The following is a 26,352-nucleotide window of genomic DNA, read 5'->3' on the forward strand; positions in this document are numbered from 1 at the left end:
CCATACAAGTGGGGGAACTTGCTGACAGATGCTTCTCCAGCTTGGGGCAGGGTGAAGGTGGGGGGAGCTGTATGCCTATAGTCTGATACATTGTAGCCTCCTTTAGAGGTATACATCAGTAGTCCTCCCAATATACCTCCAACCAATGGCTACAAACGTGTGAGCCTAGCCGGAGCTTGGCAGCTGACCCTGATGACTTTTAGCATCTGGATAATGTTCTAGCTGTACATCTTACATATTCATTTTTTTTTTTTTGTTGGTAGAGAGATCTACTTATCTTATAACTTATCAGCGTGTAATGTGGCCGCCTGCTAGATCTGAGAAGGCTTTATGGAGTTCAGCACACTGACTTAAGGTGCTCATTAATGGTTAATAAGATGTTAAACTCCTCTGTCATGTGATCTTGCTTTGCAAACATGTATGACTCGGCATGGCCAGCAATATGATCGCTCCACGAAACTTTTTTTTTTTTTTCTTCTTCTTCCTTTTAAATGTCAGACATATCTCAGAGGAAATCTACATGGAATGCAAAGTCTCCTTAAAGAAGCGCTGCTGCCAAGGGTGACGCGTAACGCTGAATTATGGAATATTGTGCTTTTGTAAAAATGTGTGTTTAGAGTTGGTGTCTGACGTGAGTCACCTTGGATATCTGATGAGTCAAAATCCAGAGCTGTATGCTGCCAGGGCTTGGCACATCCTGCTCATATGACTAGTGGCATCACACCCACCTCGGCTGCTCATTTGCTGAGCTCATTTTCCTACGGGTAGAGTGCATTAGAGTCACAAAGCATGCAAGCTACAATTGTTTTACATGTTCTCTGTTTCCGACATGGAAGGAAATGCAGTAAAGCTTTCTTTATGGTCCAGCAGTTCAAAACTAGAATGGATGTCTGTGTATCCAGGATTGCCAACTCATCCTAGAACCCAAGACCTGCAGGAACGAGTGCGGAACACTTGCATGAAATTTAGCTTTGTTCTCTGAACTTCCAAATGTTTAGTGGCCCAGATGATCTCAGTTGGCGCCCATACACTGCAGAAGCCAGATTATATCTCGTAAATGTAAATTCCAATCTGTGCCATTGGGACCTTGGCTATAGCTCCTGCCACTAGGAGGTGGAAACGAAGCAAAGACTTGGTCCCTCCATCAGGCACTGGGCTAAATGAGTGGGGAGAGCAGACAGTGCTGCGTCAGGCGCTCTTGGGGTCCTTTTAGATGAGCCTATTCTGGTTTGAGCGAGTGACGTCACCACTAGCTTGTTCGGTCTCATACAGTCTATGTAGACAGGCAAAAGGCGTCGTTGGCGCATTGAAAGGAGTATTATACACCCTCCTACCCTTCCTCCAACTAATGCAATCTTATCTTATTTTTTAGACTATGAGAAGACACAGAAATGAAGTCACCATAGAGCTACGAAAGGTAATATAAATATAGAATTATGACTCGTACATATTTCTGTATGTGTAATGTATCCATAACCTATAGTGGATCAGAAAACTAATGTTAAATGTACTAGAAAAACTAGTCTACCATACATGGTATCCCATGTGGTGTGTGTTTTTTAATCCTTTGTGAACAGGTCAGGTCAGTTTCTATCATCATGCATCCACAATAATGCAACTTTACCAGCTTAAGGAAGGGGTTCACAACCTTTACAGGTCCAACGGACACATTGGCAGAATATATTGCTCTAAAGGAGCACATTAAAACCTTACTAACTTGTCAAAAGTACTGATCAATGGGTGCCCTGCTGCTAACCCCCCCCCCACTGATCAGAAGTAGGGACTGAAGATGGCCTCAGAGGTGTATAGCCCCGTGTGCATGAGGCCTTAAACTTTTTTTTTTTTTTACAAAACACAAATCTTGTATGTTTAAGCCGCTTGTACCTGATGTACTATGACTTGTATCCATGCCGCATAATCACCACTAAACTTGGTTATTTTGCCTTTAGAACAAAAGAGACGAGCACCTCTTGAAAAAGAGAAATGTTCCCCAAGAAGAAAGCTTAGAAGATTCCGATGTAGATGGAGACTTCAAATCGGTATGTGTTACGTGTCGTGTCTGGTATCCACTTGAAAGTGCCTGCAGTTAGTATGAGGCCCAAGTAATACTGACACCTAATGATATCTAAGAGACCTGTATGGAGCATCTGCCAGCCGCCACATCAGCAGAGATTGAATGGAGAAAGTAGTCTCCAAGTCCACGGCTACCTTCACACACTACTTTTTTAAGCGTTTTAAAACTCCTTGATGCTATGTTTACATGTGGGGATATTGGTGCATGTTACACCGACTCTTTTGAAGAGGTGAAATCTGCGCTAAAAAATTTCGCAGCATCAATTGATGAGCTGCAAATTTTAAAATTTCCAGAACGTTTCATCCACACTGCTGGTATTATATTATAATATGCTGTGGATTTAACACTATGGGAAAACTTGCAGCGTTTCCGCTATTGTACATGTGGACATGCTCTAAGGAAGAAAAAAGCTAAAAAGTAAAACTGTGAATGTAGACTCTTCAGTAATTTGCTTATTAACTTTAAAGCAACATTTGACTGGAGCGTTTGTCTTCACTTGTTTTTTCTTTTAAACAATTCTTCAAATTGCCGAGTGTGAATCTAGTCTAAGGGACCTGCACCAAACCAACTTTTTTTTTTTTTTTTGCCTTCCCTGTAACTTAGACTTGTATGCTGGTAGACTGTGGTCGCCTCTCCATTCAGTCTCCCGATTTAATTGATTTCCCAGCCAGACATTTACTGGTTATGGTGCAAACCCCCCATTAAGCATTATCTTGTTTGCTACCTATAGCTACACCCACGTTGACCAGTGACGCAGTGCCTGTTGCATCGTAGTCTGTTTTCTGGGTACTGCCAACACCAGTAATCTGTTTTACCATCAATCATAGACGTGTAGATACCTTTTTGTGAAAGATATTTGCATGTGTGCATTCTAATGATTTACGATAAATATGGGATTGAGCCCTGAAAGAGCAACAAAAATGGTAGACCCTTAAAAGGGGTCCCAGAATAGTGGTTGCTGACATGTGGCTACAATATAGCATGGCCAGCTCTTCTGTGTGGGTACTTATTCTTATTAGTATAGTGAGGTTATAACCCTGATGCTCCAATCTAATGAAGTCTCATAGCAATAGTTGGTTGATTTAAAAAGCTGTGAAAATCTAAGATGTAATGGTCTCCAGTCAGTGTAAAATATAGTAAAAGGCATTAAATGAACATGAAAGGCTGCTGCACTGATTTGACTCTACAAAATGCTAATGTAGTTTTGTTTCCATTGCAGCAAAATGTAACACTAGAAGTAATACTACAGGTATGTATCATGTGATATTATTTTTCCATGCAGACAGGGTTGTGTTGCTTGACTATCTAACTTACATGGATCTTTTTAATGGTATGTTCGCACATTGCAGGTTTTGGTTCAGATTCACACCAAAATCTGCAGTATATTTTGTGTTGCAGATTCTGGTGCGGAACCACATCAAAATCCACTCCCTTTGGTGCGGATTTTGACGTGGTTTATGATGTGGATTTGTGTACTAGATTTCACCCTTCCAATTGAAGGGGGTCAATTGACACATGTTTGACACTGTATTTGGTGCAGTACTTGATGCAGAGATTGATGCGGATTTTCTGCTGCTAAAATGGGGTTTCTGGTCCACCACAACTATTGGTGACCAGTCATCGGGATAGCTCATAAATACCCGATCAGCGCTAGTCTGCTGTCCAGGACTCCTGACAATCAGCTGACATGGATTTTGTCTGCCAGAAGGCTTACCAAGCGGTCCATTAGGCTTAGTGCCTCAGTTTGGTATTGCAGGTCTCTGATGTAAAACATACCTCCCTGTAATGTGGCTGCCTGTCCTGACTATACTGCTTGTGTTTGGGCAAGCTGAACCTAGTGACAGGTTCCCTTTTAAATATTGACTGAGTATTGGTATTTATAATGGGCAAACTGTCTGATGGGTTACATACAAAGCAGCCATACGATTGTCTAAAGTGGAATGAAATAGACCAAATATCCTGTTTCAGTGAAGTTATGCCAGCCTACACTAACTCTTTTTGCTTTAATTCTAGAATGCTACCAGTGATAATCCAACGACTCAACTAAGTGCTGTACAGGCTGCAAGGTAAAGTCACTGAAATGTGAAGTCAGAGGCAGTTATATCAGCTTTAAGTATTGATTATGTCTGAAAATAAGGCCGCTGCTACATGATATGACGAATAAACTTCTCTCTAGTTATAATCCATGTGTTCTTTCTATTTTCAGAAAGTTGCTTTCAAGTGACAGAAACCCACCCATTGATGACCTCATAAAATCTGGAATTCTCCCAATATTGGTGAAATGTCTAGAGGCAGATGATAAGTACGTACTTCAAGGCTTGTGTTTTTTTGTTTTTTTTTTTGTTTTTTTTCCCCCTCCCCATCTAGTGAACTTTTATGATCGACCAAACCATGTTGAATGGTTTTTAGAGTGGTGATAAAACCTCTCGCAGCTAGGCCCACTGTAAAATAAACATATGTAAATCATACTTGCCTCTCCTCGGACCACCGGAACAGCTCAGTGCCTCAGCTTCCAGGTAGCAGCCAAGTGGAAATGTGTAACCGCTGCGGCCAATCGGAGGCTGCAATGTCACCTCCCCAAATGCCTGGCAATATAGTGCCAAGGATATTAGCGCTGATGCCAGGAGCGCCGATGAGAGGCCGCAGCGGACATGTGCTTCCACCTGGTCGTCTACACAGAAGCTGGGGCAGTGTGGGCAGCTTGGGTCTGAGGAGAGGGGAGGATGATTTGTTTTATAGTGGTCCCACCTGCTGGAAAAGTTTTTATAGTCCTGATAGAAACCCTTTTAAACTTCATGGGTGATGGTATACATTATCCATAAAAAGTACAATTGTTTATAAAGATAATGTAGTATAATTAAAAATTCTGTTATTTTGCAGTCCTTCTTTACAGTTTGAGGCTGCCTGGGCATTAACCAATATTGCATCAGGAACATCTGCGCAAACCCAAGCAGTGGTCCAGTCCAGTAAGTACTATGTGGGGTACATCTGTTCCTTTTACCGAATCCTGACACTTGGTGTAGGTTAACTTTTCTTTTTAAATCTTGCTGTTGTATCATAAAAGTGTAATCTAGGGGATCTGACCTCCACTGTTTAATAGAGCAAAGGACCACAAGCCCTCATTTTTGCCCCAGGTTGGCTACACATGCAAAACTACCCTTCATACTGAATTGAGGCTGGCAGACACAACGGAGTCTCCATATTCAGTGGTGTCTGGCCCTACCATTCATATTTGTTGTGGCCAGTCTCCAGCTGAATACGGAGTTGGGGTTTCTTTAACTATGCAGGTCCCAGATGTTCCCCATCTAGCAGAATAGAAAACGGATGATAGTCTGACGGTGCCAGATCAGATGAACAAGGAGGGTGACTGATCCAGCACCTCGAAGTCCACATCAGCCAGTTTGCTCTGGGTGATAGCTACTGTATATTATGAGACATTGCCATGAAAGAATACGACATCTTGGGTCAACTTTTCACACTTTTTAAAAAAAAATTTTTTTCTATTTTTAGTGCTTTCTTCAAACTTATTTAGAAGTGTTGTGCAATATACAGCCGTGATAGTAGTCTCCTTTTTGGAAGGTAGTCCATAAGCAGTAGTCAACGTTATCCCAGAAGATAGACGCCTTTATCTTAGATGACAATTTCTGCATTCTGAATGTTTTTGGATGCGAGGTACTACTGTGTCTCTTCATTTTTCTGTCCGATCGTTTCAATCAGAATCCTATATAAAAATCCACATCTTGTGTATCGTCAGTCTAGACAAGACTTAAACATCCTGTCAAACACTGCAGAATTTCCCAGGAGGCTTGCAATAGGCCACGTTTTGGATCTGTTAACAAACCCTTTAATTAAGACCCACCTGGCACACATTCCTCGTGTCCAGATGATTGTGAATTATGGACCCAACTTTTTCTGGAAATGTTCAGAACCTCGGCTATCAACTTGGCAGAAATTCAATGGTCTTCTGGGATTATGCCTTGGATGGCATCTATGCTTTCTAGAACGGTCACCACTGGAGGTCTCCTGGAAAGGTCTTTGTCAGTGTTGAAGTGGCCAGTTTTAAATTTGCCATCCCAACTTTTCAATGTGTAATATGAAGGGCCCCATGTCACCGTGAATGTCTTTGGGTGACATCCCTTTTCCGAAACAGAAACTTCATTTATGATCTCCTCTCCTTTTGCAGTGAAATCTGCTGCCATGTTATCTTCATACCTACATAACATAAGAATGGCACATGAGATTGGGCCAAAGCTTGCTCACAAAGTATTGCAAAGTTTAAGCTTTCATATGATATGAAAACAAATTAAAATGGCAAAGCCAAGGACTTATCGGCACCTGCTTGTATACTTTTTAATTAAAAAGCTTAAACTTTTTTTCCCTAAAGGATAGGGAGCTGTTGCAGAACAACCTTTTAATTCTGTTTTATCTAAAGTGAAGAATTTGGAGTTCTGTAAAAGACAAGCTGAGTGTCAACTCCTATAAAGTAAATGGTATAAAAGTTTTGACTTTCTGGCAAAATTCTGGGTACACATGAACAGTCATCAAGATTTTATTCTAACCTTTTGGTTATTTTCCTTTTGGCTATAGTTTACATATTGACTTATTCACATAGTTAATGCAGTTGAGGCCTATAACTTTAGACCCCTTTATCTGAGTAGGAGTTCTCAGGAAAAAACATTTTAGTGTCCCCTAAATACATTATGGATGTCCAGTCGGTAGGATCTGGCAACTAAGACCCTTGCCAAAATTGGCCTGTGCTGATTTATAGTTTAAATGTGGCCTTGTATACACAATCGCTTGCTCAGTTTTCAGAAAACCTCTTCAAACTGCCGGTCAGATGAAGATGTAACCTGCTGTATCTTCATAAATCACTAGGAGTGTGGTCGGAGCCTAGCGGGCTGTCTTGTCCTTTCGGGAGTACCTAAAGTGCTTTGTCGTGAGGTTTCAGTATTGACAAGAGTTCTGAGGTTTACCTTCTGAATTCTGTAAATGTCCTTCATTGACTGACTTTTCTTCTCTCTAAATAGATGCTGTTCCCCTATTTCTGAGGCTGCTTCATTCTGTGCATCAAAATGTCTGTGAACAAGCTGTCTGGGCACTCGGAAACATCATTGGTAGGTGTCTCTCGTTGTGTGTGCATGGAATGTTTGATAGCTGACACGTAATCATATAGCCGTCCACGGGCGAGTTATTGCGATAAATCGCCCGCAGAGCTCGTGTGACACGCTTTCCATAGAAGTATGGAAAGCGCAGCCCAACGTCCACAAGCGGGGAATCATAGCGATTCTCCACTTGTGTGATTAAAATTGCGGCATGCCGCCCATTCTCCGTGGTGAGCCTAGCAATATTCTATCCCAGCCGTGGACTGGCGGCCTAATTGGGACTCGTTCATATGGGCAATTTTGGCTGGAAAAAAATCTGTCACTGCATGCGTATATGCACTTTTGGGGCGTATTTACTATTTTCACATGTGCAAAAAAGCCCAATTGAGGTCAACACACTCCTGTCGACATGCGTAAAAACTAGTGAATACACATGTGACATCTGTATTCAGTTTTGTTTTTGTGGGTTTTTTTTTTTTTAAATTAATGCTCCTATAGACTTTCTGTGGGTATTCTGGTCCTTGCATACAGATTAAAATGGGACACGCTGCAATTGTATTTTTTTATTTATTTTTTTTTTTTGTGTAAAATTTGTTCCTCTGACTACACCAGTTTAATTCAATAGGTCCGTATTCAATCCTTAAAATATACAAAATGCAGAGAATACTTGCTTGTATGCGTGAGCCGTAAATCTGTAATTCAGAAAGTAAGTTAGCCCTAGCGCCCTACTATTCCACATCACCAGTTTCTTTGCCCTCCAATAGTTGTGTACACTATAAAAACCTGACTCCTAAAGACGGGGAATCTTACCTGCACATTCCCAGATAACCCATTTTCCCCAATAACCTTTTTAATGTCAGCTTTCTTTGAAAACCTTTTATTTAAATTTTTTTTTTTTTAGGTGATGGCCCTCAGTGTAGAGATTATGTCATCTCACTTGGAGTTGTCAAACCGCTGTTGTCCTTCATTAACCCTTCCATCCCCATCACTTTCCTCCGGAACGTCACATGGGTCATTGTCAATCTGTGCAGGAATAAGGACCCTCCACCACCAATGGAGACCGTGCAAGAGGTAATGAAAGTGAAAAGTACTGGTCGCTTGGTCTTTGTACAACCTAGTTCTTCTATATATGGCCATGTTACACAATTCATGAAGTAGTGAGTTACATGACTGAATCTGTTTTGTTCTAATTAAAGGATTATTTCCCATCTGATAACATTGTGTTTGAGATATTTAAGTGAATGGGCCCGGCTGCAGTTCCCCATGCTGGGGGGAGGAAGTGAAGGAGACGGGTGTTTTTTGTTTTGTGTGTTTGTGTTTTTATTTATTTTTTTATTTATTTATTTATTTTTTTTAAGCAGTGCTGCAAACCCTTCATTCTTAAGACTGGGGAAAGGATCTCCAAAGTCAGGAGCCCAATAATTATAAGCAAGTGGCATAGGGACATGGCATCACTCTTATCAGATGTTAACCTTTTACTGTTCATGGTTGGGACTACATTGCCATAATTTCAGAGTTTTAAGTGTTTAAGTGCACTTCTTTCCATTCAACTGTAGAAGCTGATAACTGCCATTGTAAAGTTTAGTATAAACCCTGACATTTTAGGTGTGGCTTGTCTTGAAATAACCTATGACTGATTCGTACTAAATGTTTTAACTCTTAAGGCCTAGTGCCCACGGCCGTCACGGGCTGCGCAAGTGGAATTCCGCAGCGGAGCCCGTCACGGCGCCCCCCCAGAGTCCCCATGCTTGCCTCTGGATCCGCCGCATGATGCGCAGATGGTAAGGAAGCGTTTCATGCTATCTTCCGCTGTAGCATAGCGTGATGGACGGCTTCCATTGACTGCAATGGGAGCCACCTGCGCGTACATCCACGGCAAATAGAACATGAGGTGAGTACGGGTAAATTCATAGGCCGGAATTCCGCGGTGGAATTACCGCATCGTGAGCATTGCACTATTAGGTTCAATAGGACCTAATAGCCGCCTGTGGGAATTAGCCCTAAAGCTTTTGATATATTTAAAGTGTAATAATTTGAGAGCACCTTTCCTGATAACTTTCTGTCTTCTGTTCCTCCCAAGAATTCTATGAATAAATTGACAACTGGGTTTTACCATTTCCCCTTGTCTAAGAGGTGTCCCTATGGTCTGGCACACTCGTCCCTAATTTCTGCAGGGTCAGACTATGTAGGGACACCCTCCACCCCCTCAACTAGTAACACCAAGTTGTCAATGTATTGAAAAGTTTCTAGCAAGTCAAGAATAACCAACGGCACAACTCAGGGGTCTAAGAATTTCTCTGAAATTTATTTAATTGGGAATGCAATTATTTAAGTAAAAAAAATAGGTGGCCGGTCGTCTAATATTTGCTTGCCCCTTCTGCTGGGTAGACTGGAGCTGTCTTTAAAATGCTTTTGCTGTATCTTTATTCTAATATCTATACTGCAGTGCGTGTCACTTCAAAACTGATACGTCTTAATGATATTGAAGAGTCTGATGTTTACCCGAAATCCATAAACGAAGTGCAGTTGTATGACTGTTGCATATGATTGTCCCCTTGTAACAGGAACCCTTTTCTTTAACATGGAGTGCCACCTTCTCTTGTAACTTCAATTTTGCCTTAGTGTTTTTAATGTGCGACTATGGTTACAGGAATGTAGTTATCCAACCTAATGTAAGTTTGTTTTATTTCCTCATGTAGATTTTGCCAGCACTTTGTGTACTTATATACCATACGGACATTAATGTAAGTATATTATTCACTCTGGTATTACTATGTATTAAATTAACACTTTCCCATCCAAAGTTACAACATCCAACTTGTCGTTTGCATATCACAGATGTATAATAGTAATAACTCACGTTTAATTGAAGAAAATAATTGCTAATAAAATCATTGAGTTCATCTTTATGTTTCTGAGTAATTGCAAGGAACCCACAACGTGCTTTCCCACCCAAAATAACTTGCAATGCGTTTTTAACATAAAGTCCCATTGACATTCATGTTAAAAAAAAAACACGTTAAAAAAATTAAGTGGGTAGGAGCCCTAAATGAGATTGGAAAGGGTTAATATTCCATACTGTTTAGTCAGTTTGTAACTTTGTTTTCTTACCAGCTGATACCTTATCATGTTGTAGGTTTCTTGCTTTATTGGTTTTGCTATCTGTCAGTATAAGTCTGCTCCTCTCCCCTCTAGATTCTAGTGGATACAGTATGGGCCTTGTCGTACCTAACGGATGGCGGCAATGAACAAATACAGATGGTGATAGATTCTGGAGTTGTGCCATATTTGGTACCGCTTTTGAGTCATCAGGAAGTAAAAGTTCAGGTAAGAATTTTTTTCTGTGCTTTTATGATGGATTTATGATTGTCTTAATTAGAATTTTATTTTTTGGATTAATATTCCCACTCTGGGCTTTTTTTTTCGCCTTTAGGAAACATTAAGTGTCAGAGGTATTCCTACCTTGGCTTTTTATAGTTATGGCAATGGTTTCCCATATCTATAGTTGCCCCATCCACCTGGTAACTATTAAACCCGTGGAATGCTTAAGCCCTGCGCTGTTTCTGTAGCTCTAGCTGAAGTGAATAGGAGCTATGGAAGCGGTGTAGTACAGCACGCTATACTGTTTCCCTAACTTCTGAAGTTATGGAAGTAGTGTAGCTCACTGTGCTACTGTTTCTGTAGCTCTCATTCACTTTGCTAAAGGCTACAAAAACTGCGTTCAGCGGGACGGAAACTGAGGGTTTTCCTATCTCAGCCATGAAAAACCGCGATGGCAATACCCCTTTTAAATTAGACCTCCCACTATTCATCTCTCAGATCCAGCTAACATTCAGAGCATTGTGAGAGCGGTCAGCTATGCTCAGCCAGTTGTCGGATATTCATAGACTGTTCACAGCTTGGAATAGTAACCGGCCTGCCAAACCATGCTTCTGGGATCTTTTGAGTGGAAGCTCTAAACGCCAATTCCCTTTAGTAGTGTTTTGAAATGCAAACCAGAGACCAGCTCCTCTGCAGTAGCTCCCATGTAAGGACGGTCTGGAAACTACAACCCATGCACGGGAAAACTAAAAGTCCAGTGTTAGGTTTAAGATTTCAGGCTTTATTAAACAGTCCAGACGGACACGAAGGAGCAGAGCATGTGCTGTCTTATATGTCAGGCAGGCATGTTGCCCTTAATCATAGACATCAAGCCACATGTGAAGAACGCATAGATCTCAATAAAAAGCTAATGGGGTGCTTGAAACAAAGACATGACACCAGAGGCAAGATACAATTACAAAGAAACAGAATTAACCTCACTAATGGTGCACTAAAAAGTCAAGTCGGTGGTTCATACCATGCGATTCACCCTCAGCTACCGGGTGTACAGCCAATATGAAGCTGCAGTGTATCGGCCCCAAGCTGCTAGCATCATAACGTCCAGGATGTGAGTGCTGACGCCAGGAGTTCGAACTGTGATGCTGTGGTCTGACTGGCCGCAGTGGCCAGCTGTACACCCAGAAGCTGGGGTTGTGGGAGCCATTCAGGTATGTCCAGAGGGCCCAAAGAGTGGCGAGTATAGTTAGTTTTATAACCAGACCAGCTGCTTAAGGGTTTTTCTTGGTAATGCTAAAACCCCTCTTAGTAGAGCAAACTTGGTATTTGTGGTTAAAATACTTAGATGTTACTACAAGGGTTCCCAGGTTTACATAAAACCTGATTTACTATGAATCTACATATAAGTGATTAATCAAATGAATGCAAGCATAAATCCTTTTATTTTATTTTTTTCCTCTTTTTAGACAGCAGCGTTAAGGGCTGTGGGTAATATAGTAACTGGCACAGATGAACAGACTCAAGTGGTGTTAAACTGCGACGTTCTCGCTCACTTTCAAAATCTACTGACACATCCTAAAGAGAAAATTAATAAGGTATTTTGAGAATGTTTGTACAATATTAAGACCATACATTTCAGTATAAACAAAGTAACGGTGAATGTACAGAAAATGTGAAACCTATTTGAAGGTGAAATCAGCAAACCATAAATGCTTACCGTATATACCGGCGTATAAGACGACTTTTGAACCCCAAAAAATCTGCTCTGCAGTCGGGGGTCGTCTTATGCGCCGGTAATACAAAAAAAAAAAAGTGTAAAAAAAAAAAAATTTATTACTCACCTCCCACGGCGTTCTGTCGCGCTCCGGCAGGATGTCGCTCGCTCCGGCAGGATGTCGCTCGCTCCTCGTCCCCGGCGCAGCATAGCTTTCTGAATGCGGGGCTTGAAATCCCCGCTTCCAGAAAGCTAATACACACGCCGGCAGCCATGACAGCATTGAATGGCTGTGATTGGCTAAAGCACACGTGGCTTCAGCCAATCACACTATTCAATGACATCATTGAATGGCTGTGATTGGCTGAAGGCGCACGTGTTAGCAATCACACCCATTCAATGATGTCATTGAATAGTGTGATTGGCTGAAGCCACGTGTGCTTTAGCCAATCACAGCCATTCAATGATGTCATGGCTGCCGGCGTGTGTATTAGCTTTCTGGAAGCGGGGATTTCAAGCCCCGCATTCAGAAAGCTATGCTGCGCCGCGGACGAGGAGCGAGCGACAGCCTGCCGGAGCGAGCGACATCCTGCCGGAGCGCGATAGAACGCCGTGGGAGGTGAGTAATGAATTTTTTTTTTTTCTCCACTGTATACCGGCGTATAAGGTGACAGTTGGGGGGTCGTCTTATACGCCCCGTCGCCTTATACGCCGGTATATACGGTATCTATTTGCAGGATGGGTGATAAGTGTTTGATCACTGAGGGCTCCACAGTTGGGTTGCCATAAGCAGCAGCCTGTATTCTGCAACAGTGGGGCTTCTGGAATCCATAGAAGTAAATAACCTTATGAGGGAATTGCTAGTTTTGCATTACAGGAATGGGCGGCAACATAGGTGTTAAAATTACCATTATGTGTGCTTTCGTGGGGTGTGAATGTTGTTGATTTTTCGATGCGGAATTCTAGCTGGAAAAATGTATTGAGAGACCTAAACAAATCACATCCACATGCTGCAAAAATCTACATTAAATCTGACTATGAACATACAATGCAGGTTTTAAATCTACAGCATACCAGAGGTTTGTGGATTTTAAACATGAATTTCACCCTCCACAAAGCTAATCTGTTGCATTGCTGTACCAAAAACATAAAGGGTACATGCAAAATGTATAGGCACACCAATGGCAAGGATTGGGTTAAAAGATATGATCTTAAAGGGGTTGTCCCGCGCCGAAACGGGTTTTGTTTTTTTTAACCCCCCCTCGTTCGGCGCGAGACAACCCCGATGCAGGGGTTAAAAAAACAACCCGCACAGCGCTTACCTGAATCCCGGCGGTCCGGCGTCTTCATACTTACCTGCTGAAGATGGCCGCCGGGATCCTCTGTCTCCGTGGACCGCAGGGCTTCTGTGCGGTCCATTGCCGATTCCAGCCTCCTGATTGGCTGGAATCGGCACGTGACGGGGCGGAGCTACACGGAGCCGGCATTCTACACGAGCGGCCCCATAGAAGACTGCAGAAGACCCGGACTGCGCAAGCGCGGCTAATTTGGCCATCGGAGGGCGAAAATTAGTCGGCTCCATGGGAACGAGGACGCCAGCAACGGAGCAGGTAAGTATAAAACTTTTTATAACTTCTGTATGGCTCATAATTAATGCACAATGTACATTACAAAGTGCATTAATATGGCCATACAGAAGTGTATAGACCCACTTGCTGCCGCGGGACAACCCCTTTAAGGCGCATATATGATCATCCCATATAGACACCCATAAAAAGAATTAAAACCAATTTAACAGTGCACAAGTGGTAACCACCATGTTGCGTGTTATCTATCCCACCCCACTCCTATACAACTATAAAACCAAAATGTTCGGTAAGAAGTGCAAGTGAGAAGCTAACAATCAGACAATAGATGAATCGGGGTAGTGCCATAAATTACATATCCATGGAAAAGAACACAGAAAACAAGACACCTGCCAATTCCCGGTTAAAGATGGTGCCACATAATAAGGCAATCGACCACCGCATGCAGCGAGAGGAGTCGGAAGCAAAGACCCCCACATGTATCACTAGCGCTAACCTAGCTGCGTCGGGGAATTTCTGCCCTAAGAGGCGTGACAGACGTTCCATTTGCTGTGTTTTTTGCTAATGTGCATCTTCATGTGAAATCCACAGCAAATCTGTTCGGTGGGCACATACCCTTAGGTATTGCAATGTAATCAGTGGACATTTGCACACCGTATGTGGAGTATTACATTTGCATTTTGTACTTTCTTGCTTTTAGGAAGCAGTTTGGTTCCTTTCCAATATCACAGCTGGAAATCAGCAACAGGTTCAAGCGGTTATTGATGCCGGACTAATCCCCATGATAATACACCAGCTAGCCAAGGTGAGTCCAAGTATGCTAATGTAGAGTAGATTTACATATTGTGCATTTAAAGGGGCTGTCGCACTTCTCTAGCTCTTCTGCTAGGTTGATGCTGCAGGCTCAGTTCTGGGGAAGTAATGTGGCTTTGCACAGGAGCCCAGGATGGTACTGCGGGCTATGCACAAAGCCGTCTTTCTGCGGCAAAACGGCTAGATTTGGGACTAACCTTTAAAGGGACAGTATCATCTGTTGTAGAAATGAGTATTTCAGTAGCTGTTTCTGGAACAATGCCGTTTTCCCTGTTAGCACGGCTTGTTCTTTTGGCAGATATCACTGTTTGATGTCTGTAGGAAGTTTATTCTCTAGTTACATCTAGTGTCTAAATGGTTCTGCTGCCGTTTTTTCATCCTGGCATAGCTCCAATCTAGAATTCCTTTTCAGCAGCTACTTGTACAGGTATTCCACAAATTCTCAGTGCCAAAAAATGCCCCTTAGTGATCAGATTTTTGTTTTTAGATTTGGTGCACCAGGCTCGTGAAATGTGGTGATCCAGAGTAAAACTACACACTAGGAAATGAGTGGCCCTTTCATTCATTCTGCCATAACTGTATAGATTGAATTTTTCAGTACTGCTTTTCATCTTCTCTCTATGTATAGAAATGTTGGTCATCTTGGAAAATATTTAATGGAACTGTTTTTGTCCTGCAGGGGGACTTTGGAACTCAAAAAGAAGCCGCGTGGGCGATCAGCAACTTAACAATAAGTGGCCGGAAAGACCAGGTAAGCCAAGGATTTATAGTTGAAACTCATTGTTATAGTGGATGTGAGTGTTTGATGGAGGAGCATGACTTTTAGGAAACCTTGTGGGTCCAGCAAAAAGTAAGGAACTGATGGAAGGCAGTAATGCAGAACAGACTACCCAGGGTGTGTTAAGTCTAACTATGGAGACACACTGGTCTGCCTAGGAGCAGTAAAACAACTGGAGGAGGTTACTGTATTTTTTAATACTGTGCAAAACAAACTATTTAAAATCTATATCCAATTGGTTGTATATTATATCCAACAGCTTCACCGTTCTTTTGCATCAGAATTAACAAATCTCGCACACTGTGCAGTCATTTTTTTAAAGTTTTTGTGACTTGGTAAACCATTTTAAAGTAGCTAACCCAAAATAAGAACGAATTCCCTATCCACTGGATGGGAAATGTCTGAATGATGGGGGTCCCATGTCCCCCTGTATAAATGGAGCAGTAGTCAAACGTGTACTGCCTCTGCATGATGAGGCGTGTGATACTGCGGAAGACCAAATATGTTCTATGGACTTCAGACTGTGTAAATGTCACTTTTTGCTTGTTCTATACAGGTGGAGTACCTTGTGCAGCAGAATGTCATCCCTCCATTTTGCAACTTATTGGCCGTGAAAGACTCACAAGTTGTCCAGGTAGTCTTAGACGGCTTGAAAAACATTCTTATAATGGCTGGAGAAGAAGCGAGCACAATTGCTGAGATCATAGAGGAGTGTGGAGGTGAGAAGCTTAAGGGAAATTTAGGAAAACTGAACATTTTTAAAGGTCAAGGACAACTATTGGGGGTGCAATGGCTAGGGTCACACATCTTGGGTGAGGGGGGGGGGGGGGCCAGTGGGGTAAGAGGGAGCCTCTTCCCTTTTCTCTCCACATTTAATAAGTAAAACTGCTAAGATTGGAGTTGCATCCTAATCCTGAATGTTGCAGCAGGATGTCATGTTTGGTAATGGTGACGCAATGCTTAACATTGTTGCCTTACAGCACTGGTCCTGGTTTTGAATCTGACCAAAGAACACGTCTGCGTAGAGTTTACATGCTCTCCTTGCTTTTGTGTGGCTTTTCTCCAGGTACTTTGGTTCAACGCTTCAAACATATACCGTATATACCGGCGTATAAGACGACTTTTGAACCCCGAAAAATCTGCTCTGCAGTCGGGGGTCGTCTTATGCGCCGGTAATACAAAAAAAAAAAGTGTAAAAAAAAAAAAATTTATTACTCACCTCCCACGGCGTTCTGTCGCGCTCCGGCAGGCTGTCGCTCGCTCCTCGTCCCCGGCGCAGCATAGCTTTCTGAATGCGGGGCTTGAAATTCCCGCTTCCAGAAAGCTAATACACACGCCGGCAGCCATGACAGCATTGAATGGCTGTGATTGGCTGAAGGCGCACGTGTTAGCAATCACACCCATTCAATGATGTCATTGAATAGTGTGATTGGCTGAAGCCACGTGTGCTTTAGCCAATCACAGCCATTCAATGATGTCATGGCTGCCGGCGTGTGTATTAGCTTTCTGGAAGCGGGGATTTCAAGCCCCGCATTCAGAAAGCTATGCTGCGCCGGGGACGAGGAGCGAGCGACAGCCTGCCGGAGCGAGCGACAGCCTGCCGTGGGAGGTGAGTAATGAATTTTTTTTTTTTCTCCACTGTATACCGGCGTATAAGGTGACAGTTGGGGGGTCGTCTTATACGCCCCGTCGCCTTATACGCCGGTATATACGGTACTGAGAGGTTAATTCACTTATATAGACCCTAGTGTCAATAATATACTTAGAGATAAGTACCTAGATAACGGCCACTATAAATCCTTCAGCAGACATGGAGCAACATATGGCTGTAAATTCAAAGAAGGTTGGCCAGAGATTCTTCTCTTGTTAAAATTTGTAGTTCCTTATTTTCTTCTATAAAAGACAGACAACGTTTCCACCGCTGTTCTGCGGTCTTTGTCAAGTGACTTAATAAAGACCGCAGACCAGTGGTGGAAACGTTGTCTGTCTTTTTTATAAAAGAAAATAGCTATACGTTTAACAAGAGAAGAATCTCTGGCAAACCTTCTTTAAATTTGCACCCCATATGCTGCTCTATACAGTGGGCGCGGCACGTGACGCTGTGGGCACCCACTTGCGGAGCCCGTCACGGCCGTGGGCACTAGGTTTAAAGGATTTTTCATAAAGCTTCATGTCACTTACTGATGACTTTGTTCTCTTTCAGGCTTGGAAAAAATAGAAGCATTGCAGCAGCATGAGAATGAAGAAATTTACAAACTAGCATTTGAAATCATAGATCAGTATTTCTCTGGTGATGATGTAAGTCCTTCTTTAATTCCATTTTCCATTATTATTCCCACATAAACACACAATTCAGTGTTTTTTCAGCTGTGGCTTATAGTTTGCGTAGCTCCGTGTGCCCCAGTGCCTTTCCCTCAACACTGCTCATGGCTACTGTGCGACAGTCCCTTCTAGGCTGGGCCATACATTGGATCTGTTGCCCTATTAAATCCTATAGATGTCGCAGTGCATTCCCTTCTCATATTCCCACTTTACAAATCCGCTCTCTGTTCTGGCCCATAAGTCTATTCACATGCTGTGGGTTTTTGAAAATCAGAGTGAAATCTGGGATACAGGTGTAAGATGAATTTCATCCATTTCAGAGTGCAGGGGAAATGTATAGCCAGATGTGGCTCAGTAGTTAGCGCTATAGATCTGCAGTGCTGGCGGCCTGGAGTCAAATCCCACCAAGGACATCATCGCCATGGAGGGTTTATGTTCTTGTGTGTTTTCTCCATCACTTTAAAAATATACAGTTGGGTGAATGTACATTTTGATCCCCAATGGGCTATACAGGGTGTAGTCAAAAAGACTCATCCAGTGTTATATCTCAATACTGGTGTCCTATATTGAAGTAACAGTAACCTACTTTAATAGTAAGGTATGGATGCACTACACAATGGTATGGCGTTCGGGCCCCTGGAACATGGATTTCAATTTTGTATTATGGCTCCTGTGTGAGGGCGAGAATAAAATAAATTGCAAAGTTGAAGAGTAACCTGCAAGAAGCAGGAATCCACTTTCCATGTCTCCAAGTCCCATTGGATTCTGATAGACAGAAGTAAGAAAAGTACTCAGTGGCCTTCTGCTACAATGGGGAGATGACCTAAGAGGTTGCCCACCATCTGCAAATACAGAACCGCATTGAAAGTCCCTGCAATGATGGCTCATGTATCGTAGCTGGAGCAGTCCATCTTGAGTACGCTTTCCTTACTTCAGTCATGGCTGCAGTTTCACGGGACTTAGACGCATAAAGCGGATTTCTGCTACTGGGACCACAAAACACAATTTAAACCTTGGATGAATAAAGGTGGTTAAATGGCTTCCCAGCATCAATTTAAGAAGTGGTGTATTCAGGAGACAACCCTGTTTAAGAATGTGATCAGTAACCGTATCTATCAGTACTTGATCCATCACCTGCTTACCCAGATGCCTCCAGAATGAGGAATTTATACATGTTAACTGTTTGTTTTCTATTGTGGACAGATCGATGAAGATCAAAGCCTCATTCCTGAAGCCAACCAGGGGGGTACCTACAACTTTGAGCCGTCATCCAACCTTCAGGCAAAAGAATTTAACTTCTAAGTGTGTTGCAGTGCAGCTTTTTCTCTGTCCCTCAACTTCTAGCACCACCAGACGTCCACCGGTTGAAGGCAAAAAAAACCCTAAAAGCTTCAAGTCACAAAACGCCTCTTCATTTTGATGCTTCTAAAGCGAACCATGTATCTTTCACTTGCAGTTGCCAAATGTCACTCACATGGACTGTAATTGCATATGCATGAGCTCGGTTTTCTTTGAAATTCTAACAGACCCAGCCGTATTTTTTTACCTTCTCCATTTGGCACTGTGTGCTGACTGCCACAAACATTCAGCCTTTTTATTATTTTTTTTTTTTCGTTGTTAAGATAATTTCATAGTGATGGCATATCAGCTTCCTGTGGAAAAAGTAGCTTTTCTTGAATCTGGTGCACTGTACATCAAGACTTTTTGCTCTAATGCATACATTGTGGAAGACTCTGCAAGAGTGCCGTCTACTCTGAGCCTCCATCTTCCTCCATAGACATTTTCATATTTTGAGGAACTATAAAAAAAAAAAAAAAATTTAATGGATACAAAAAAAACATGCAAGCCAAAAGATTTAATTCATGAAACTGAATAAAAGATAACTTGGGTGAATCAGTGAGAAAAAAAAAATCTGTTAAGAGAAAACTGTAATGAAAAGCGAACCGGTTTGTATTTTACTGAACATTGAGCCCTATCCCGCCACTTCCACCTGTTTTTTTTTTGTTTTGTTTTTTCTTTGCTGTTTTTTCAAGTAACCAAAACCTGTGCATGGAGTCCCCCAAAGCTATAGAACATGTCAAACTTGAGTAAAAGCTGAAAGCAAGCGTCCCAAAAAAAATAAAAAATTGCGGTAACAAAAATCTAAATTGTGGGTGGGGAAAACTAAACCTTGCTTTCAACTTCAGTAGACATGCGATGTTACATTTTGTTCAGGTGGTTCTAGGTTCTTTTTCTTTAATTTGGGCTTTTCATGTTTACTGTAAATTGTCTGAAATAGATTTCCACATTGTATCCAGTGCGTTTGAGAATATTGGTTGGAAACGGTGAAGATATAGAAGTGAGCTAGGCAAGCTTTCCCTTTTTTCTTGAATTACAAGCTGTCTGGGAGTTGTAGTTCCAACGGCTGCTCAAACTTTTTTATTTTGAAGACACCTTGAAAATTGGTTTTAGCTTGACACATGCGGAGACATCTACAGGAAGCATTGGGGTCTATTCCACACCCTCACTTGGGCACCGTTTCACACAAATGTATCGCTGGCACTATTTATGTGCCTACAATATGGATGAGTGCCCCAGGCCAACCATTGGTCGTCTGAGCCAAACTCACATTATCTGTGCTGCTGTGAGTTCGGAGCAGCAGACACATAATTGAGCCGGGACACTCGTCTATATTGGGGCCCTTTTCACACAGGTGGAATATTTCCACATTCCGCAGCTAGATCTGCTGTAGATTTCCACTCCCATTACCTGCATGCAGATTTTGATGCGGAATCTTTATTTTTAGCTTTGGAATACGGAAATATTTAGTCAAACACACTTTTATTTTGATAAAACACACGGAAAGAGGCCACTTAATCTGCAGCTGCGAACGTCCGCTCTGATACCCACAGAACCACATGCAGACTTTGGGTGCAGAAATTCTTCTGCATCTTGCGGAATACGTCCGCTCGTATGAAAGCACGCTTTCAGGTGCATAAATGTGCCCGTAATATGCTCCAGCTGTTAGATTAAAGTTGGCCTTGATGACACATCTTTTTCTACATCAGATGAGACGGTCATACACAGGTAAAGCAAGAATGCTCCTGAATACACGTGACTTAAGCTTCATGCGCACAGCCTTGTGACCCTCCTACAAGCTGAACTTGTATGGAGCTATAATATGGCATTCATAGAAGTCTACGGAGCCGTTTTGCACCCGGTGTATGCCCTTTGGTTTCATACCCATTTTTTTCTTTTTTGCTTCAGAAAGGAAAATGTGCCATGAGAGGTGTTCTCTGTAAGGGTGCGTTCACATGTTGCTGCAGAATTTGGTGCACATCTGTAGCAAACTTCACCCCTACCGTGTGAAATCTGCTGCAGTCTGCAGCTACGTGTGAACACAGCCTAATACGGCACTATACAGAGACATGTGGAGTGTGTAGTCCTAGGAACACCCATACAGGCTCCATGCACAGCCCAGCTATCGGCACACTATATCTAGTCTCATGCCAATTGGGACTGTTTGTATTGCAGTCTATTTCCTCATTTCCAACCTCCTCTTAATACAATATGTTGGTAAAGAATAAAACAAGCCTTGCTGAAGAGGCAGCATTGTATACTGGCATCAGGCAGTACCATCCTGTGGGGTAGCGGTATTCCCCATTTTTGTCCTTTCTGTACAGTTGCCTTTCAATAACCCCACAAACTTTAGCAGGCTTATTTAATTTCTTCACCCAGGTTCATGCCAACGGTAACGCTCCGAATCTGGGCCTACAACGATGTGGTATTCTATTTGAACGGCTTTATTTCAGATATGCATATATGTAATAAAAAAATTTTAATTTTTTTTTCTGGTGGGGAGCTACAATCGCCTGAGGAACATATTGAAATAGGAAGACGCAGATTATTGTGCGTCTGGTTTCCTCGTGATCTGATGTGAAGGGATAATAAGTTAAATTAAATCTTTTTTTTTTTTTTTTTTTTTTTATTTCGTCTTTCTCTTAGGTAGCAGACTTGGGTTGTGTTTACTGTGATGATGAAAAGAGATGCCATCCAAATTTTGTGGATCCACTTTCCTTGTTAAATAGTTCAATCTCTGATAACACAGCAGGTGTGCATTCATTACAATAAATATATATATATCTGCCAAGGTGGAGCCACTTTAAAGAGGGGGGGGGGGGGGGTTTGTCTTGTATCGCAAGATGGATACAAGTGTATGTTTAAACTGCAAGATTTTTACTTGCTAAAGAATCTGTTTTAATATAGCAGTTTGGCCTCTGATTATTTATAGGTTTTATAAATTTTAGATTCGATTTCTCTTTAAGGTGGCTCAAAACTTTTTCAACTCTTGTGCACATAAAAAAAAAATGAGTTGAAGTTCATTGTGCCTTTTTTTCTTCCCCCTCCCTTTTCCCCACCCTATCATCCAGAGTTTTAGAGCTGGCTTCATATCATAGCTGCATCCCATTCACACAATAGTAGTCTAATATTTGTGGTGTTTTACTTTAAGGTAGACAGGTTTATAGCAGAACTTGATATGGTCACAATACTCAAAAAATTAAAAAAAAAAAATTCCATTCTTTTGTTAAATGTTTTTATTCCATGGTTTAACTTTTTTTTTCCCTTTTTTTAATTAATTTGTACAAATGTTACATTACATAAAATATACATGTAAATATATATATAAAAGCTGTATCGGGCCGCATTGTTTCTAGGGTTTCCAGAAGTAATTTCTTTGTATTTTAATTGGTGGAAACACTTTATAGGCCTTCAGCGGAGAGGAATAAAGACATCAGTGTGTATATAAATGTTTGGAATCGGAGTTGTCGTCTGTCCGTTCTCTAGCGAATGGCGACCACAGGGAGAGCTGTCTGTCCCCAGGCCCTAGAGAACCAGATGACAAGTTCTTCTATAAAGTCCTAGCAAACTGGGTAGCTTTTATTTTGTGACCTTATTAAGTTTTGATAGGGATTGCATAATGTGATAGTTACAGAAACAAAGAATATTGCTGCACTTTTTTGTTTTCAGAACAGTGTTTGGAAAAATGCATATTTTTCTTTCTTTTTTTTTTTGTTTTTTTCCTTTTTTTGTTTTTATTAACTGTTTAGACTAAAATGTTCTTTCAAAAGAGGCATCAAAATGTGTTCCTAATTTTGTATATGGGCTTAGGTTTTGTAACCAATAAAAAGCTGCTATCAAATACTATATCGTATTCCCTGGTGCCTAGTTTTTATTTGTGGTTCGGTTTTCTTGTAGGACTAATCTTCTAATGTAGTTGTTTTGTACCAGACTTCTAAAACTTTTTATTCCATGAAAATTTAAAAAAAACCAAAAAAAAAAACCAAACACTAAAATACTGGCTTCAGAATGATATTAAAGACTTCTGCCTGCTTTTAACAGTATAGTCTTGTTTTAGCTTGTATTACAGTTTAGGACCATGCGCATAAGGGGGCGGCAGGAATACTAGAGTCCATTATTGAGTGGCCCAGTTTTTGTACATTAAGGGCTTATTCAGATGACTGTATATCGGCTGCGTTTTCATGCTGAGCCGATATACTGTGTCCTTGTTTGCAGGGGGAGGGGGGGTGGAAGAGCCGGGAGCAGGAACTGAGCTCCCGCCCCTTCCCTGCCCCTCGCCGCTATTTGCAATAGAAGGGGTGGGATGGGGGCAGAGCTAAGCTTTGGGACTAGGCTCCGCCCCATCAGGCCCTTCCCATTGCAAATAGTGGCATGGGGTGGAGAGGGAGCAGGAGCTCAGTTCCTGCTCCTGGCTCTTCCATCCTTCCCACCCCCATGCAGACGAGGACATCGTAGATCGGCTTGGCGTGAAAACCGAGCCGATATACGTTCGTGTGAATCCAGCCTTGATCTGTGTGAATGCACACTGAATGTAAGAATTTTTTTTTTTTAATTCATCACTACTCGTATAACTTCACATGTGTCTTTTCAGGGTGCAGGAATTGTAGCACTGAAAGCTATAAGTACATTTTTAGTTAAAGAATGCATTGCTTCTAATTACATCACAAGTTCTGCATTTAGTTGGCTCATGAATGTGTGCTGATGTCCTCCTGACGCTTTTGGCCCCAACATGGAGAACTGAGAAGATGCTGCAAGCTAATTCCAGAGAAAAAGACACTTGAAAATAGTGTACTGTGCTGTCAGCTTGCTCACTTCATATATCTCATGATCCACTGCTTGCTCAAGCGGTTTCACCTGCCCCCGGTCCTGGGCTTAAACAGCAGAAAATTCCATGCAGGAAAAAGTGTCATCCACGCTTGCTTGCAGAATAAAATATATAATCTTCCTTTATTTAGACATATTTAAAATTGCCAGGTATACACATCTCTGGACCAGACGCGTATCCACTGACGAAGGCTCTGTGCAACCGATACGCGTCTGGTCCAGAGATGTGTATACCTGGCAATTTTAAATATGTCTAAATAAAGGAAGATTGTATATTTTATTCTGCAAGCAAGCGTGGATGACACTTTCTCCTGCATGGAATTTTCTGCTGCAAGCTAATGTGAACTGTCATAAGTTCAAAGTTGAAGACTAAGTTTGGGCAACGTGTGGCCATGGTAGGGTTGTACCACAAATCAGCATGGCATACAAACTAAGTAGTACTTAATGTCAATTGGCAGCTGCAAGAGCAATTACGATTTTGGGATGTATAAAAAAGGGTGAACCTGTAATCCTAATACAGGGGTGTCAAACTCTTTTTCACTAAGGGCCACATCAGCCTTGTGGTATCAATCACAGGGCCGATAGTAATTCTATAATAAGGGCTCGCTCACATGAGTGTTTGTGCAGCGTATTCGTGCAAAATGCAATTGTTCCCAGTAAGAAACCACGTAATCTTGTAGATATGATGCCTTTTTAATGGCTAACAAAAATACACAATGTTATAGCGAGCTTTTCAGACTTTTACTCTGTCCCTCATCAAGGCCTAATGAAATGGATCCGAAGAGACATGGAGTAAACTGATCTCATTTATATGCAGAAATGTGTATGATACTACAAATAAGGATTCGTGTCCACGACCATGTTTTCACTGCGCGTTACACGGCTGTGTAATACACTGAGTGGAGTTAATGAAAGTCAATGGACATGTGCGTGTGGACACTGCGTATTAAAACACATGAGAATTAGATTGCCCTATAGAGCGGTATAGACAGCATATGAAGGCAGCTGATCGCTGAGAATCGCTCACTTCTTGCTCAGTGCATCACATTCTATGTGTTTAGACATAGCAAGAAGTGAGCGTACCAGCGGTAATTTTTATGTAGACTGAAACTGAGCGACAAATGAAAGGCAAGCAAGGGCTTTCCATTTAGATGCAGCAATTATCGCGCACTTCTGTACATTTGAACGACTGTTGAGCGACAATCGTTGTGTAAATGGACCATAAGTCCTTAGCGTGAGCGTAGGCATAGCAGATTAGCTTTGGATTTTGTACTGCAAATCCGCAACAAATGACACGTGACATTCCTTGTCACTGGACTAATTATTTACTGTTATACTCATCCCTCCATGGTATGTATCTAAATCACAAAACATCTGTGTCCTTTTATCCGGTCTCTGGTATTTATCCAAGTGCAAATTAAGTTTGTTGGTGCCCTCCTATGTGATCATGCTTTAATATAAATAAGTCTTCAGATTTGTTCCATTATGCCTGAGGAAGAACCCTGTGTAGGTTCAAAAGCTTGCTATAACAGCCTGTATTTTGTAGCCATCAAAAGGTATCATATCTACAAGATTACTTGGTTTCTCCTACTGAGAACAATCTCACAAAGCGGTTTTGGAAACACAATCCACATGTAGCTGTAAAAAGCTTTGGGGAAAGTCCAGCATTCTGTTGATGACCACATTTACAGCATACCTGTTATGTAAGTTCCAGAGAAATTCACTGTGGTTTTCAGCCCTTCAGTGTGTAGAAAGGAAATATGGGGTGAGTCCATATATAACGCATACAGAGTTGCCTGTAGAATTGTCACTGATTTATGGGAAGAGCCGTAGCAGAAACATTCCATCATGTGTGGCCATGGCCTGATCGGCCCTTGAGCAGCAACCCTATTATGGGCTGCCGATGTGTCCTAGTTGGGGCGACACTTGACGCTCTTCTAATGTGTTGGATTGATCATCTTTGCTCTGTTAAGTACTGTGAGGATATCCTGTGGGATACCTTGAAAGAAAGATTGTGCGTCTGCCCGGGCGTTCTGCTCTACACTCAGTAACAGAAGGTACTGATGCCCTGACATCATGCGGCACATCTGACTACCTGTGCTCCTCATTCACGCCTTAGTCCATAGCATGTCCAGAGCAGTGTTTCCCAAGGTTTTCAGCCTTGGGGCACCCCTGGGGAAAATTCTTTACCGTAGCACATACCCTACCAGAAAGGGGGTGTGGCCATGGGGCGTGGCTTGCCACAATACATGAATTTATCTTTGATATTCTGGGCACCCGATGGCCATTTCCTCATCACCTGACCAGCGGAATGTCCTCAACGGGGAAAAGCCTGCCCCAAAACCCGCACCCCTTGTTCCAGGTTTTGACACAGGTGTTATCACATATTTAAGGGCAGAATTCGCCTCCTCATTGAGAAAAGGTGAATTCGGCAACGGAAACAATGATAAAATTGACACGCTGCTGAATGAAATTCTGCACCA

The 26,352-nt window shown here is 42.0% G+C and overlaps 1 protein-coding gene across 1 annotated transcript in view; it reads left to right on the top strand.

The window, feature by feature from the left end:
- The window catches only part of KPNA3 (karyopherin subunit alpha 3), a 36,866-nt gene extending 17,230 nt beyond the window's left edge, over positions 1 to 19,636 (top strand). Inside the window, exons 2-17 of the mRNA XM_066583784.1 lie at positions 1,373 to 1,417; positions 1,950 to 2,039; positions 3,294 to 3,323; positions 4,088 to 4,140; positions 4,281 to 4,376; positions 4,955 to 5,040; positions 7,102 to 7,188; positions 8,078 to 8,247; positions 9,876 to 9,920; positions 10,372 to 10,503; positions 11,961 to 12,089; positions 14,495 to 14,599; positions 15,287 to 15,358; positions 15,942 to 16,104; positions 17,589 to 17,683; positions 18,911 to 19,636. Of these exons, the coding sequence (XP_066439881.1) occupies positions 1,373 to 1,417; positions 1,950 to 2,039; positions 3,294 to 3,323; positions 4,088 to 4,140; positions 4,281 to 4,376; positions 4,955 to 5,040; positions 7,102 to 7,188; positions 8,078 to 8,247; positions 9,876 to 9,920; positions 10,372 to 10,503; positions 11,961 to 12,089; positions 14,495 to 14,599; positions 15,287 to 15,358; positions 15,942 to 16,104; positions 17,589 to 17,683; positions 18,911 to 19,009 (1,497 nt within the window). The 3' untranslated portion in view covers positions 19,010 to 19,636. The remainder of the gene's footprint in view (positions 1 to 1,372; positions 1,418 to 1,949; positions 2,040 to 3,293; positions 3,324 to 4,087; positions 4,141 to 4,280; positions 4,377 to 4,954; positions 5,041 to 7,101; positions 7,189 to 8,077; positions 8,248 to 9,875; positions 9,921 to 10,371; positions 10,504 to 11,960; positions 12,090 to 14,494; positions 14,600 to 15,286; positions 15,359 to 15,941; positions 16,105 to 17,588; positions 17,684 to 18,910) is intronic.
- The last annotated feature ends 6,716 nt before the right edge of the window (positions 19,637 to 26,352 follow it).

This window comes from Eleutherodactylus coqui, chromosome 1 (genome assembly GCF_035609145.1).
Source record: "Eleutherodactylus coqui strain aEleCoq1 chromosome 1, aEleCoq1.hap1, whole genome shotgun sequence".
Lineage (NCBI taxonomy): Eukaryota > Metazoa > Chordata > Amphibia > Anura > Eleutherodactylidae > Eleutherodactylus > Eleutherodactylus coqui.